The sequence below is a fragment of the Diabrotica virgifera genome, chromosome 2 (genome assembly GCF_917563875.1).
Source record: "Diabrotica virgifera virgifera chromosome 2, PGI_DIABVI_V3a".
In the NCBI taxonomy this organism is placed as follows: domain Eukaryota; kingdom Metazoa; phylum Arthropoda; class Insecta; order Coleoptera; family Chrysomelidae; genus Diabrotica; species Diabrotica virgifera.
In genome coordinates this window covers 260,758,676-260,775,219 of record NC_065444.1, presented here as the reverse complement: position 1 = coordinate 260,775,219, position 16,544 = coordinate 260,758,676, and the positions used below count along the sequence as shown (strand labels likewise).

General features: G+C 31.0%; 1 protein-coding gene across 11 annotated transcripts in view; it reads right to left on the bottom strand.

The window, feature by feature from the left end:
• Nucleotides 1–10,335, bottom strand: part of LOC126880595 (zinc finger protein 883-like) — an 87,963-nt gene extending 77,628 nt beyond the window's left edge. For 2 of the 11 annotated variants that reach the window (XM_050644555.1, XM_050644553.1), the window contains exons 1-2: nt 9,705–10,334; nt 6,719–6,844 (exon numbers count right to left, since the gene is read on the bottom strand). In XM_050644555.1, coding sequence (XP_050500512.1) covers nt 6,719–6,844; nt 9,705–9,945 — 367 coding nt within the window. In that variant the 5' untranslated portion in view covers nt 9,946–10,334. Of the gene's footprint in view, nt 1–6,718; nt 6,845–9,704 lie in introns of all 11 variants that reach the window. The other 9 variants (XM_050644559.1, XM_050644560.1, XM_050644552.1 and 6 more) reach the window with 7 other exon arrangements.
• Nucleotides 10,336–16,544: the final 6,209 nt, after the last annotated feature.

Below are 16,544 nucleotides of genomic sequence, written 5' to 3'. Positions count from 1 at the left end.
ATATTCACAAACTCTAAAAACAAATGTGTAGTACTTGTAAAAAATTTTATTGTTTCGAATCTTTGTTTATTACTCATAAATTAGAATTTTTAATGCAACAATATTCATGAAAACAGTTTATTAATTTTTATTAGTAGCTACTAAAGGTTCACACGCACCGAATCGGCATAGAGCGATCGGCTCGGCTAAGAGCAATCGGCAGATTTTGTTATGCATGTAAATAAATGACCCACCGCGCATCGCTCGACAGTCGAACGTTCTTAAGCGGTGCGCGGTGGATCATTTATTTACATGCATAGCAAAATCTGCAGATTGCTCTTAGGCGAGCCGATCGCTCTATGCCGATTCGGTGCGTGTGAACCTTAAGAAGAAATGTGTTATTTAATTAAAATCAATTTTACTTCTGTACAGTGGGTAATAATATTATTAGAGCCACCTAGTAAAATTCAATGTTTTAGAGGAAGGGTATATAATTGATCTGTATCATATATTAATGCATTTGTTTCCATTTGGCTGTCTTGTTACACTTTATGAAAGTGCAATAGTCTGACAATAGACTCAGATGCCATTGTTTGTCCGTGCTGCCCAGCCTATCTTGTAACTCGTGTGCCTATTTTTTTGTATTCTTGGTGTTTAGAGTTATAATAATCTTTGCGAGTTTCCATTGCTTTCTAGTGATATTTTGACAGTCCTATACTATTTTTTGTGAATTTAGTAAAAATTGCGCTTTCGTTACACTAGTGGTACCAGAACATCATGGGAAATCCAAAGACATCTCATCAAGGAAAATAGCAGAAATAAACACTTTGATATTCAATATTAATCACTCCAACAGAAACAGCATCCATTTCTAAAGTTTCAAAGGCAACGTAGACCATATAAAGAAAAAACTTACATAACATTATTAAACAAAAGTAAATTTTTCTGAGGTGGCTCTAATAATATGATCACCCACTGTATTGTATTTTGAACAAAATGTGTTAAACTATCATTTTGTAAAAAAAATCGTTGGTCAAAAACAAATTTTGGACCAACCGGCCATGCTTTATAAGTCCTTCATTCAATTAAATACAAACGCTGAATTCTTTTGAATTCAGCTAACCCAAAGTGAAAGTATTCCTTTGTATCCGTTTGGATCAAGGTGGCCTAAATGATCAAAATTATTTGTACCTGTTTATGTAAATGATACAACTAGCGCTTAACGTGTTAAAAAATCATGAAAAGGTCCGCACGGGCCCATACCTCACCTCTGATCTTTACCTACTTTCGACGGATCGCCACGCACCAGCACATACGTGTCTGTGCTACCACGGACGAGACACTTCTCACGGTGCGTGGTGTGAGTTGGTCCGCGTCCGTTCGCGATATTGCCGATCGTGGGAAGCCGATGTTACGTTCCGTTGCGTGCTGATCCGGACAAGCGAGCGCGGACCTTTAATCTCTACCTCGTACAGCGGTAGGGGCGAGTGGCGTAACAGTACTAAATAAAGGTAACCCCAAGATGCCCACCACAATTCAACAAGATGTCCAAAACAATTCTGATATTTTTCCTAACCATTCTTTTAATGGTTAAAATCATTTTACAACAACCCAAGAGTCAGAGATATTAGTCTGCGATAATAGTTTCAATAATATTGCAATATTAGTTTATGTTATGTTTCTTTCTGTCTTCGAAGTTTTGTTACCTATTGTTATTTTATATCGATAATTTAAGTATTGTTTCAGTAAAACATGTTAAAAAATAAAAAAATTTGAATAATAACTGTAGAAAATATGAAAACTAAATTGTTAAATTTAAGATTGAATTTAAAATAATATGGTTCTTACCTTAAATTGGTATTCTGTGGGATCTGGTTAACTAGTCAGACCCAGTAATGTGACAACTCAATTCATCTCTGCTCAATTTCTTAAATATTCCAGAATCAGTGCTGGATCCTTCCATGAAAATCAAGTATACCACAATGGACGCGAGACGGTAGCATCAGTTACACGGAAGGTTCGGAATTCGGAAGCTTTGAACTTTCACCGTTGAAGGTTGGAATATAAGTCGTAACTTGTCAGCTAAGGCCTATTTCATACTTTACGACTTTGGTCGACCGTTTGTCGTGCTCATCGGACTTTCACACTTTACGACAGTATTCATCTTATTGTCGTAGAGAGCACAGGGCGTAGAATGAATCGGGCAAAAATTTATAAATTATTTCATTAATATATATATATATATATATATATATATATATATATATATATATATATATATTATTAGAATATATTATTATTATTATTTTATTTAGAAAAAAAGGAAAAGTCAAACAATAAAGGTTGCACATAATTTTCCCCTTGTTGCCATATTCTAAATTTGAAATAATATATAGGAAATATATAAATACAAATGTACTGTCCGAGTTTGAAAATAGATTATAAAATATGCATTGCATAAATACAAATGTACTGCTCGAGTTTGAAAATACATAATAAAATATCTAACAATAGCACGGGCAAACTACGTAAGCGTGAGCCACGTTCGTTATTCACTAATAATGTCAAACCCCCTTAAATCTATGACATGCACATCTAATTGTTTGAATTGGACCGTATAGACATAATTTCTTTTTATTTTTCTTTACAATATCATTTATCAAAATTGTGGAAAAGCATTATTATATTACACAAATCATTCAATAAACGAAAGGGCACTTGTTAGTACTTATTTTGGTCAATGATTAATTTATAACAATAAACATAACCTACTGTAGCAGTGTTGCCATATTTTTTGTATGATGTACAATGTTTAAAATTTAAAGTTAGACTTGCATTATATTTTTAATGTTTTCTGTTATGAGAAGCTAAATTTGTTAAAATTATATAGACAGCATTCATCAATTATTATTTTTTTACATTAGCTAAACGTTTAACTGAATAATATTGTTAAAGATTCTGGCTTATTCTTGTACAGATAATAGTTTACCTTTATTTTTATATGTTTTTGTTTGTTTTAATTGATATTATTATGTGCACTTGCCCTTGAATTTTACATGTGAGAGTAAGAAATACTTGACGATACGATATGTCAACACTGTCAATATGTTAAGCTTACATGGAGTGTCAAAATATAATATTACGGGTTATGTTCATTGTCCTAAACCAGTGGTCGGCCAAACTTATTAGCCAAAGAGCCAAATATGAACATTACTACAATTTAAGAAAAATATGAACATTACTACAATTTAAGAAAAATTGAGAGCCCAATCTGCTTGTTTAGTACACTTTCTTACACTAGTTAAAGTCAGGTTACTTTTTTTAGTAAGTCGGGTTTGTATGTTGTTTTTATTTTTAGGCATCATTCCAAGTTCTTACTAGTAAGACGACTTCTCAGTTTACTCTTGAGAATGATCATACTTGAAAAATATTGTTCGCATATAAGGGACAGTATAGTATTTTTACTACAAAAGCAAGATTACGTAGGTCAAAATTTCTGACGTAAGAGCACTGCCAAATCATTAGAATGTGACTTTTCATCATGGCCACGTTAATGTAATTACTTGTCAGATATTTTCTTTGTTTTTGTTTACTGTACAAATAATATCTCTTAATTATTTATTCTAATTAATGATGTCAATCAGTTTTCATTTCTTGCCGAAATATATTAAGGCCATGGGTACATAATTCACAAGTATTTTATGGCTATCCCTACTTTTTCTGTCTTTACACGGCAAATTACGTGTAGTAAAATTCACACTGGTATGGATATGTAAACATTACTAGAATGTCATTCTACTTGAAAATGTCATCATTAACTTAAAGAGATGGCTTTTGAATGTTCTTGGATAACTGTTATTTTGTATAATTGCAAATTATTAATTCAGTTAATAAATGTGATGATTTTTTCACTAACTATGTATTTAGTGATTGTAATAATTTATATGTACAACAAAATCTAATACTCAATCGAGAAAAGAGGAAAAGTGATTTTGTAACAATATATTGCTACTATGGAACGCTTACATCAATTTTGAACATCTTTAACAATAAAATACTTGGATCACAGAATATATTATCCTGATGTATTCTCTGCTTGGATCTTCCAAAAATAATACACAATAAATTACTTTTTATTAGGTTCACGTCTTAAATCAATTATTTATTAAATATACACTATATATCAATATTATTTAATCAACAACTCAAAATATTCCCGATGCCATGTCAAATATTTAAAATTGTAACTGATTGTCACGGTCTGACTGACAATATTCTATTCGACTGAGTGTTTTGTAAGACAAAGATAGATTTGGAAAATATTACCATGGTCCATTTTTTTCGAATCCTGAAAAAACTAATAAATACTTTTAAAAATTTTAAACGCAGAATGAAAGACTAAATTATTACCGAGGGCCGAAAGTCCCTTAGAAATAAAAAGTTTATTTGGAATGAGATATTTGAAATTAAAAATCACACTAAATTTTCTCTTAGTTTTTCACTTCTGTAACTGATTAAAATAAACATTATAGAAGCTATCAGGGACTCACTAATAAAGTAATCTTTCATTCTGCATTTAAATTTTTCGAAAATACTTATTAGTTTTCTCAGGATTCGAAAAAAATGAATCCCCATTTGAATCGCATTGCAGCCGAAAATACGTACCCATCCTCTTAATAATATGTCAAAATATTTGTAATGGTAACTAAAGTAAATAAACATATATTTTAAAATTGACATTTCTCTAGCATTTCTTACCAGTGTCAACATGGTATTATAATAAGAAAAACGTAATCGCGATTATTTCATTCATAAGAGATTCTGACCAATAGAAAGCTACAGACATGCAAATTAAGGTGATAATTTTTGATAATCTCCCGTCGTTAAGCATATTACGTCAGATGCCCTTCGTTGCTATGAAAAAATACATTCAGTGACATTAATGACAAATGTTTTAAAAATTATAAAAGTGATGACTTTCAACCGTCAAATACATATTTATAACAACTGTGTGTTTAATTTCACTAATTGGTACTTACATATATAAATTACAATAAAATTTTGGTTTTGAACAGGTTTATTCATGAAATAATCGCAACAAATTGCACTCGAACTCTAAAATTAATATAGAATTTTTGCCCTCGTGACACTTTGACATAATTTCACTCGCCTTCGGCTCGTGAAATTAAAACTGCCAAAGTGACACTCACTCGGGAAAAATTCAATAATTTTAAAGCTCTTGTGCAATTACTACTGATTATATTGAGAATTTTAGAATTATATTAATTAAATAATCAAAAACATTTTTTATTATTAATAATATAAATTTTATGAAACAATCCTTTCAAGTTAAATACTCCAGAAAATATTAATTTTATTTAAATATATTAGACAATCGTACGCTACTGATGTGACAGTTCGGTGTTGCTACATTTTTACTTCATTTAGTACACAATTTGATTCAAAATATAGCTTTAAAACACTGTTTTTATAAATACCTGCATATTAAATATAGTTAATTTAAAAACTATTGTAATTATTGTTGTGTACCTATTAATTGTGTTTGTGTTTGTATTGAGAAACACAATATTATGCCAAATCAAAATGCTTCTCTAATAGTTTATTTTGAACTAGAACGAAATAATGGGATTCTATTTTACCATTAACTGCAGAGAAGTAAGTTAAAGAATTTAGATTTCTTAGATTAGGGCCGGTTGTTCAAACGCTAATCAACAATGATCACTATCAAATATTTAATTACTGTCACCAAAGCTGTCAATGTCAACTTTTATTGGGTTGCTGAAAACATAATTGATTAAAATTATGAGATTAGTTAATCAATTAACATAACAATTATTAACATAATTGATTAAGTAATTTCATATTATGTTTTCAGCAACCCAAACAAAGTTGACATTGACAGTTGGTGACAGTAATTAAATATTTGATAATGATCATTGTTGATTAGCATTCGAACAACCGGCCCTAGGTTTATTGTAAAATAAGATTACTATTAGATTTAAGGATCAGAAAGTTTTCTTATGAATTTTAGAGTTTGCAGTACCTACTTAGTTTTTAAAATATGAAATAAACTATTTTAATGATTATACCTACACTGTGATAATATTGTTGTTTCGGCAAGTAATGAAAACCAATTGACATCATTAATTAGAATAAATAATTATAGATATTATTTTTATAGTAAATAAAAAAAAATGAAAAATATCTCTGACAAGTATTGACATAAACGTGGCCATGATGAAAAGTCACAATCTAATGTTTTGGTAGTGCTCTTACATCAAAAATTTTGTCCTACGTAATCTTGCTTTTGTATGGGCCATTCCACGAACATACGCCTGTTTTGGATTACTTCAACAACGAATATTTTACTGTGCAACATAAAAAGTACGAAAGTAAATGGTGCTAATAATTATTCCAATAAACAACAATGTAATTTGAAATTTACTTTCATTCTTCTTATTTTGCACAGTAAAATATTCGTTGTCTAAGTAATCCAAAACAGGCGTATGTTCGTGGAATAGGGTATAGTAAAAATACTATACCTACAAAGTACATGTACAAAGTTTTTTTTAAACGAAAATATTATTGTGCTTTCTGTGGAAATTTGTACTAGAGCAGCACTGAAAAAGTCAAAGAGAAGCATGCGGCTCTGGAGCTTCACTTTGCCGACCATTATTCTAAACTAATCATTGGCCCTTATTTTTATTATTTGTCTTACCTGAACATTCTTCCTTTGGTTCATCTTTAAGGTCTTCAAGGGTAAGTGACATTGACAATTGGCTCTCTGCATGGCTTTCCTCATAGTCCCCAACCTCTTGCTTAATTTCTTCTTTAACTTCCACAACTAACAAATATTTTTATTAAATCATTATTAACATAAACTGAAAAATATTTGGATAATACTTTGCATCATGGCCACAATTGATAACTCATTTACATGTAATGTGATGAAATGCATGTGCGAGCATGAGAGTGACCCACATTCTCTTAAAATTAGTCTTATTTCAGTAAGTCCCACATACACCCAATAGGGAACTTGCACATTTTTCTTATTACCTAATAATGTTCAGTTTTGTTTAAAAATGAGATTTCCAAAATTTTACGCTTCAAAAACTCATAATAACTTAGAAGTACAAATTTAAAATCTTATGTGATTTAAAATAATTCAAACGACCCGTGACGGCACATAGTTGTACCTTATTTATGTTTATATTTACGGTTATATTTAGGTATATTCTTCTTCTTCTTTAGTTTATTGGTCTCCACCTGCTTGGGTATTTGGCCAGCTCATCGTTGCGAAATAAGGGAAAAATATTTATATTCATTTCTGGCCTCAGGCGTATGTTTATTTCAGTAGTTGTGGAATAGATAGTCATTGTTGTGATATGTAAATCTGTTTGTGATATTTATATTTTATTGTATTATTATAACTATTTTATTATATTTTAATAATTATTGACACACATAAGTATATTGAAATATTATATTATATAAACTTGTAATCATATTGGGCAGCAGCCCGTTGAAAATAAATAAATAAATAAATATTCTAATGACATTTATTGTATGCCATTGTAATAATATATACCAGTTTGTTGAGATTAGAGTTTCATACAGTTTTTGAAGGAAAGGAAAGAAGGTTTACTATGGAAAATAAAAAAAACATTATAAGTGTTGTTTAGTACCATTTTGTAAAACTACAAGTTTTCTATGTATTTAAAATAGTTCAAACGATCAAAAACACTTGTGAAGTCACATAGCTGTATTTTCTACTGATGTTTATAATGTCTAATTTAAAATTATATACAATTTTGTTTACTTTGTTGGTGCAGAATGTAAACATACAACCAAATGATGCCAGGACACGTTTTGGGCTAGCTGCTTTTAGAATCATCTTTAGTGGCCAAACGGAACACAAAAACAACTTTTTTATCTTTGATACATCTTTTAAAGTATGTTCTGTTCTGATTTATAACATTTTTTCGAATTTAAAATTTTATTACAAGTTCCCTATTTTACAAATACCATTTGGTTTCTCTTGGCAAAACCAAGATATTAGTACATTGAAACTTAACCACCCAGAAGGTGGGTATCACTGTTTTTTCTGAAAATTTAAATTTATTGTCCATATAAGTTATAGACAAAAATATAGCTGATTATAATACCTATATTATTTATTTACTAGGATTATGAACATTTACATGACTAGTTGCAATTTTTCTTGTATCAAATAGAGTATCAGTCTTCTTCTTATGGTGCCATGCACCTATACCTAGTGCATTGACGAATTATCTTTCGTAGTTCTAACAATTTTATTGTTTGAAAATAAAAATTACAATGAAATGTACAAACAAAAACTAAAAGTATAAATAATATGAGGCTATGTTTGCAAAAAAACATATAATGGACTCATTAAACATCTAAGATCTAACAACATCACTAGAAAAACCAAATGCAAAATATACAAAACCCTGATAAAACCGGTCCTTATATATGGATCAGAGACATGGACACTGTCGAAAAGCAATGAGAACTTATTAGGCATGTTTGAACGAAAAATCCTTAGATACATATATAAGGGGCGAAAGAAAATGCTGTATGGCACAGAAGATATAATTTTGAACTATACGCAGTATACAACCAACCCGACGTCATAACATCCATAAAGATCGGACGTCTGTGCTGGATGGGCCATGTTGAACGGATGTTGGAGACTGAAACACCAAAACATATAATGGAGCAAACACCAGTAGGGAGAAGGTCAAAGGGAAGACCTAAACTTAGATACATGGAACAAGTGGAACAAGATCTGAAAACACTTGAGATTACCCACTGGAAGAACAAAGCAAGGAACAGAACAGAATGGCGGAAAATCCTAGAACAAGCCAGGATCCAAAAAGGGTTGTCGAGTTACTGATGATGATGATGTTTGCAAAAAGGGCAAACTTGAAAATCCCTGTTTCGAGAAAATCCCAATTTTAAAGTTGCTAAGTGAGGGCGAACTCAGTAAATTTGATGTCCCAGGCCGGCCCTGTCAACGCCAGAACTTTCTGGCGACGAACTGTCTGAGGGCGGAGGAAACTTGTTTACGACCTAGAAGGCCATGGAATACACCTTTTTTTATTGCTCTGTAAATAATAATTACCTTTCGATTTTTCTGGAAATCAGTAGATTAATTTTATAACTATATAAAGTGACATTTTTGGAATTAGAGTTTAGTCATAAATTTGTAGCCGTCCCGAAATAAATTGTAAATAGATTATAACAAAGCCGTGGTTATTTTGTAACATATAAAATTAGTGTAATATTTTCTAATAAATTAATTAATGTTAAGTGTTTATGGTAGTTTGTAAAATAAAAGGTATAAATTCATTGTTTTTCATTTGTTTAGTTGTAAGTTACTAAAAATAAATAAAGTCAACTAAAATTAAACTTAATGTCTAAAAAAAACATAAATAATAAAATATTTAAGTCAACCGCATAAAAAGTCAGTTTTATAGAAAAAAATAAATCACCTAAAATTGAATCCTGTAGCCTCATATGAAAAACCATTTTTAAAAACAACAAATGCGCCAATATCACTGAAAGATAAAGGTAGTATAAAAAAGAATTTGTGAATCATTTCATGCATGTGAAAGATCCGTTGGAACAACTATATTGGCCATAATGAAAAGAAAAATACATTCCTATAAAGACAAGCTTACCATTTTCACCATGTACTTGTTCAGCCTTGTCCTGCTCCTCTAATTTCATGTCTTGAGTGGTAACGTCCATACCCGATTGATTTGAAGAGTTGCCATAGCCCAAATAATCGATATTTTCAGTTTTAACTGAGTCTTCCTCTACCTCACTTTTAACAGGATAACGAAATTCACTTTGGGCGGATTCACTGGCAATGAGGCATTTCTCTTCGGAAAAATTATTTTGTTCTTGTTTTACTTCCATTGTGTTGATTTTAAAATTATCGTACTTGATGAATTTTATTCTTGTTAATATTCGAGTATTGTTACTAGTGTGCACTTATTTACTACTAATTGAATAAGTATTAAAAAACCAAAAAAGCAGTCACAATTTATTGATGGCAAAGGCAAAGGGCTTTTTGGCTGTGGCCTATTGTACTGTGGTGGCCTATGGCATTGGCTTGGCATTAAGCCGGACTCAAACGACTCGTGTACTTGGCGAATAATCGTTTAATCGTCACTTGCGTATACTGGCAATGCTGTGTGATTGGGTTACTAATATTGTACTATTTGTCAAACACTAATAATAATAATGTTAATACTACTATTAATTGTCAAAGAATTGTTCTAGTAACCCTCCCAAAAGACATAGTAAGTAACGCAAGTAACGATTATTCGCCAAGTACACGAGTCGGACGAGTCGTTTGAGTCCATAGATAAATATATACCGGATTTGAGTCCGGCTTTAGGCATTATGATGACATGACATTGACGTGACGCTTGTCATATCAAGTCATATGGCAAACGCTTGACCTTGACAGGGAAACGATTTATGGAAAATAATCGATTTAATGAATCGATTGTAATTGTTGATTTAGGTTTGTTCCAACATAAACTTTTGGACGGTCCAGAAACCGTCACGAAACTACTTGTACCGTTTGTTGTGCGCATGTTCGTAATTGTATCGCCCAGTTATCGTCCCATGACGGTAATTTGGAAACCGATGTTGGAACGGTTACCTGGCTGATAACTGATTTATCTATCAATATGTATATTGTTGTTGGTATATCCAATGATAAAAGCTAAAGACGTATGCCGTAGATATAGTAATATTATGTGACACATGACAAAAGCTCTAAACAAATGACAATCAATGAAAAACCCTATTTCCCGATTACTGAAATGATCATCACGAAACCGTCACTAAAAGATCACAATTCTTGTTGGAACAGTGGGAAGGACGATCCGATGACGATCATATTTTTGTTGGAACGGATTTTGTTTACTGCGCAGGAGCGTTACCGTTTCGTGACGGTTTTCGGTCGTGTTGGAACAAACCTTTATAAATTTTTATTATTTGGTCATTTTACACAAATTTTTAATATCTGAGCTACACACACCGTTTAATGAGGATCCTTTAATTTTCGGGAAAGGAAACGGACAGATTACAGATTGATTTGAAACAATAACGGATTATAATAGTCACACGTATTATATCACATTAATAAACTATAATATTGGCTGTGAGTTTCGACGGTAGCGCTATCTCGCGGTTTGAAACTTATACTTTTCTGATAAAATTTATGTATGTGAAATATGCAAAACGAGAAAAATAGATACTTATCTAGAAAGACACAAATTATGAACTGAAATATTATTGTAACCTGATTACTAAACGAATACACAGAATTAATAGTAAAATTAATTATGTTTTTTTATTATAATTTTTATTATAATTTTTTTATAATATAATTTTTATTATAATTTTAATATTTAATATATAAGTTCGTGGGACTGGATGACTGCTTACGCAAGAGACCATTGAGAAAAAGAATAAGTTTATATGAATTATTTAACATTTTAAAGGTTACCTCTGTTTATTTTTGTGTGCTTAGTGCTTTGCTTATTAAAATTTGTAATTTGTATGAATTGCAATTTGCTTGAAATCTATCAAAATAGATATTAAACATTATACTGGATTCAAGTCTTATTTCCCATGATATCCAATTTCAATCAGCAACACCAAAAAAGGAAAGGATTTAGTTGATACAGGACATGGTACGCAATGTTTGCAATGTTTCCGAATATAATAACTGCATCCAGTACTGTTATATTCAATATTTTTACATGAATCAATACAACAGCTGCAATATCTTGTTTTCTTTTTTGAAAAATCCATATTATCCGCCATTCAGTTTGTGAAGTTTATCAAATGCACAAAACAAAACTGCCAACTGCCACTAACACAGCGTTGCCACATTTTATTTAGAAAATCTACTGTAAGTTTAGCTTACTAAATCAAAAACTAAAATATATTTACTATAAAACTTCATTAATATATTTGTATAATAATTTAGGACTTTTTATAATAAAAATAACAGCTGACTAACTAGAAATTTTTTTTATTTAGCTAATGCCTCGACAACTAATGGGCATTGGCATGGTGATGGTACAGTGGATTTTACCAATTCGGTAGCTAGTGTTATGTGTAGTGTGTGTGTGTTGAGTACGTGTCTTGTTACTTTGCAAAGTCGATGTCATTGTCTCTGCAGAGACGCTAATTGTATCCGAACGTCTGCGGTCCCTCCGGTGGGTACCGATCCCACAAGGATAGAAATTATTTTTATTTATTAATTTATAATAAACGAAAAATTCTCTACCCTGGTGAGATTCGAACTCACGACCGTTCGGACCTTTCGATCCAAAGGTAGGCGCTCTTACCACTGAGCCACAGAGGGAGTTTAACTAGAAATTAATATGACTGTTTGTAAACAAAAACCAAACTTTTTTATATTTTAACTGGGGAACAAAATGACCAACTATAATTCAGTTTCATATTTAATATTTGTATATAATATTTTGTCATCCACTGATTTTAACATCTGCTTGTCTGGATCACATTCTTCAAACAATTATTTCGCATTTTACATTAGAAACACGCAAACACAACATTTGTTGTTTTGCAAAGTTACATATTTATTATAATTTAGATATTTTAGTTTTCCATCGTTAGCTTCTAACAGGCTCACCGAATACCAGAACTCTTCAATAACACCTGAAATAGGTACTGATTGCACTGCTACTTGAAATCTGCAAGTTTGTTACACCAGAATCCAGTTTCATTTCTGTTTAATATTCATCTTCTACGTCCTGGGGCTAGATTCCGTGCACTGTAGATATCTGCACTTCGCTTTCTATCGATGTCAATTGTCGTGAAAATATTTAAATTTTTAGCTTTAATTGAATTATTTTCTAGTTTTGCTAGTTGATGCTGAAGTGACACAGTAAAACAAGAAAATATTTGAATTAAAACTAAAAATTCAAATATATTGACATTGATAGAAAGCGGTCGGCGGTGTTAGCGATTGTACACAGAATCCCACCACTGAATCTTATTTTCGGTAATGACATTGGGAAATTGTAACAAAATGTCTAAAAATTAATTTAGAAATGGGGTAAATACTATTAAAAAGCAAATTTTATTTTAGTCATAAGAAAATGTTGAAATATACCAAAAATCTACTAATAAATATTGCCTACTAGAAATTTTTTAAATATATCAAAAATCTACCAAAAAAGTAGAAATCTACTAAATGTGGCAACGCTGCACTAACAGCGCTGGTGAAAACCGTCAAATCCCCTCTCCTCTACCCATGGCGCGCGGCGCGCCATTTAAATTTATCAGATAAATGCACAAAACTGCCACTAACAGCGCTGGCGAAAGCTGTCAAATCCCCTCTCCCCATCGGCTCATGGCCAATAGTATTTTTACTACAAAAACGTTATTACGTAGGTCAACATTTTTGACGTAAGAGAACTGTCAAAACATTAGAATGTGACTTTTCATTATTGCCGTGTTTACAATAAACATAGCAATAATGAAAAGTCACATTCTAATGTTTTGACAGTTCTCTTACGTCAAAAATTTTGATCTACGTAATAACGTTTTTGTAGTAAAAATACTATATTAGTGTATTTGTGTACTAACGACTCTATCCATTATCTAAGTGCAATAAATAATATTTTTTTGTCAAATGAAATATATTTAAAATTGTTTGTATTCTTAAATCGGCCCTCTATTTAACAGCTCGTCGGTGTTGCCACATCTAAGACGACGCGACGGCCATGTTTTAAAGCTGAGACGTTAATTTGTCCAATTCGTTCCTTTATTTGCGCATGTGCAGGCAATGTCATATTGAATTTCGTGCCAAAATTTAAATAATGTGCAGTGGACCTATTACGGCTAAAAAAAGATTATTCTTTCTTTAACTAGTAGTATATTTTAACATTATTATAGATTATTCTTTCTTTAACAAAGTATTCATAATATCTAAATGTGCTTTTAAACAAATGTTAGTGTAGATTTCAATTAAATTATTTATCTATAATTATTTATAACTATTTATATAAAGATAAGGCAAGTCTAAACTATAAAAAATAGGTTAGGTTAAATGATATTTTCAAATATATTGGATAAGTAGATACGAATTAAAATGGACCGATGCCAACGGAAAAGACGGTATTATTTTATCAGATTGTACACTTTACTACAAATTTATTTTAGAGTGTAGTGTGCTTAAAGTGTAATGAAAAGAATTAACGGATTCGATGGTTGGAAATTCATGTCTAACAATAAACAAAACTTGTTTTCAATCTTCCCACAAGATTTATTTAAAATATTTGTAAGTTGTTAGTTCTGAAAGCTGGCGTTATTCCTTTCTTTTTATGTGTTTGGCTACATATTTGTTGATATCTTACCTGTGATAGAGAAGAAGATAGGTACTGGGTTTTTCTATGATAATGGGAAGACTAATTTCAAGGCTTTTTTATGCAGTTTTTGATTTTCGATTCTGTTAATTGTTTGTTCCTTGTACCCATTGTTTACTGCTACATATATATATTTGTTGCATGATGCGTGCAATTCTATAATTATATCTCGAAGTTATTTATGATATGGATATTTCCGTCAGTCTATGTAACATACAGTGGGTGATCAAATTATTAGAGCCACGTAGTAAAATTCAATGTTTTAGAGAAAGGGTATATCATTGAAGTGTATAATATATTAATGCGTTTGTTTCCATTTGACTGTCTTGTTGCACTTAATGAATGCAATAAATAATAGTCCGACAATAGTGGTAATGCGTGACTCAGATGCCTTTGTTTATCAGTGCTGCCCAGCTAGCTTGCAACTCGTGTGCCTCTTATTTTGTATTCTTGGTGTTTACAGTTATAATAAACTCTGAGAGTTTCCATTGCTCTCCAGTGATATTCTGACAGTCTTATACAATTTTTTGGGAATTTAGTAAACATTTCACGTTCATTACACTAGTGGTACATCTCACCAAGGAAAATAGTAGAAATAAAAACTTTATTATTTAACACTAAATCACTCCAACAGAAGCATACCGTCCATTTCTAAAGTTTTAAAGGCAACGTGGACCGTATAAAGAAAAAATTTACATACCAATATTAAACAAAAGTAAAATTTTCTGAGGTGGCTCTAATAGCCACCCTAATAGTTAGGATGGGATGATGAATTGTGTCAGTATTTTGTATTAGATAAAAAAAGTAGCAAGTTGCCCAAAGTATTGTTCTCTTCCTGATGCCTATTACAACGTTGGATAAATGGATGCCAAAGTCTAATATCTCAAAAGACCTGTTTTTGATTTACAATGATGATTCGGGCAACTTGCTATTTTTTTTATCTAATACAAAATACTGACACATTTCATCATCCCATCCTAACACAACATAAATAGGACTTTTCAACACTTCTCATTCTCATAGAACAGAAGTTCTAAACAAATGAGAAGGGCTGAAAAATCCTATTGGCAGTCTACATAATATGTTACATACACTGACAGAAATACCCATGCCATAAATAACTTCAAGATAGAATTGTACATCATTCAACAAATAGCAGTAAACAATGGGTACTAAGGAACAAAAACATAATATAAAATCAAAGTTGTGACCAACACGGCTTTGTATAGTTGTAATTTGTTATTTAATGACAATTTGGATGTCCTACCAAGGAACCAGTACATTTGTCTGAACTTGAGATCCAACTGCCTGCATTTCATTTGGAGGTATTTGTTCCATGTTATCCTTTGGTTGATATGCAATCCAAATGGTATTAACAATATAAAGAGGTTAATACAATAAAACAAAGGTTTAAGTATTTATTTTTTAAATTCTAATCCTTTATGTATTACAATCTATAAAGTTTTGAACCAAAAGTATTAATTACACTTTCATTTGCATGCCGTCAGCATTTGTTTATTTAAATGTACTATAAAAAACCCACCATACAGCTAATTCCTTTATTATTATTTTTATCCTTTAAAACAATTTGTTTATCATACATTTTTGCTAGTTGTGGAAGTTCTTTTAACGGAATGTGATATAACATACTTTAAATGATACTTAAAATCATTTCAAATCAAACACCAATATCATGTATGTACATATTTATAAATTTATTAACAAACTGCAATCCAAGAAAAATAATATATTATCAACATTAGCCATTTACAGTAAAACCTCCGTTAATCGAAATAATTCAGGGGGAGGCTGTTTCGGATAACAAGAATTTCGGTTAAAAATAACATTGTTTTTTGTATTCTTCTTTTATCAAATTACATAGTATTGGAGAGATAGAGCTACAAAACATCGTTGTCAAAGGGAAACACAAAAGAAAATAGAAGATTTCCTTAAAAAACAGTCTAAACATGTTCAATTTCCTTAATTTTATTGCTGTTTAATTTACTTTTTATTGACAAAATTATTTAAACTGTCAAGACATTTCGGTTAACGGAATTTTTACTGTATTTGCCTTAAATGGCAACATTTTAAAACAAA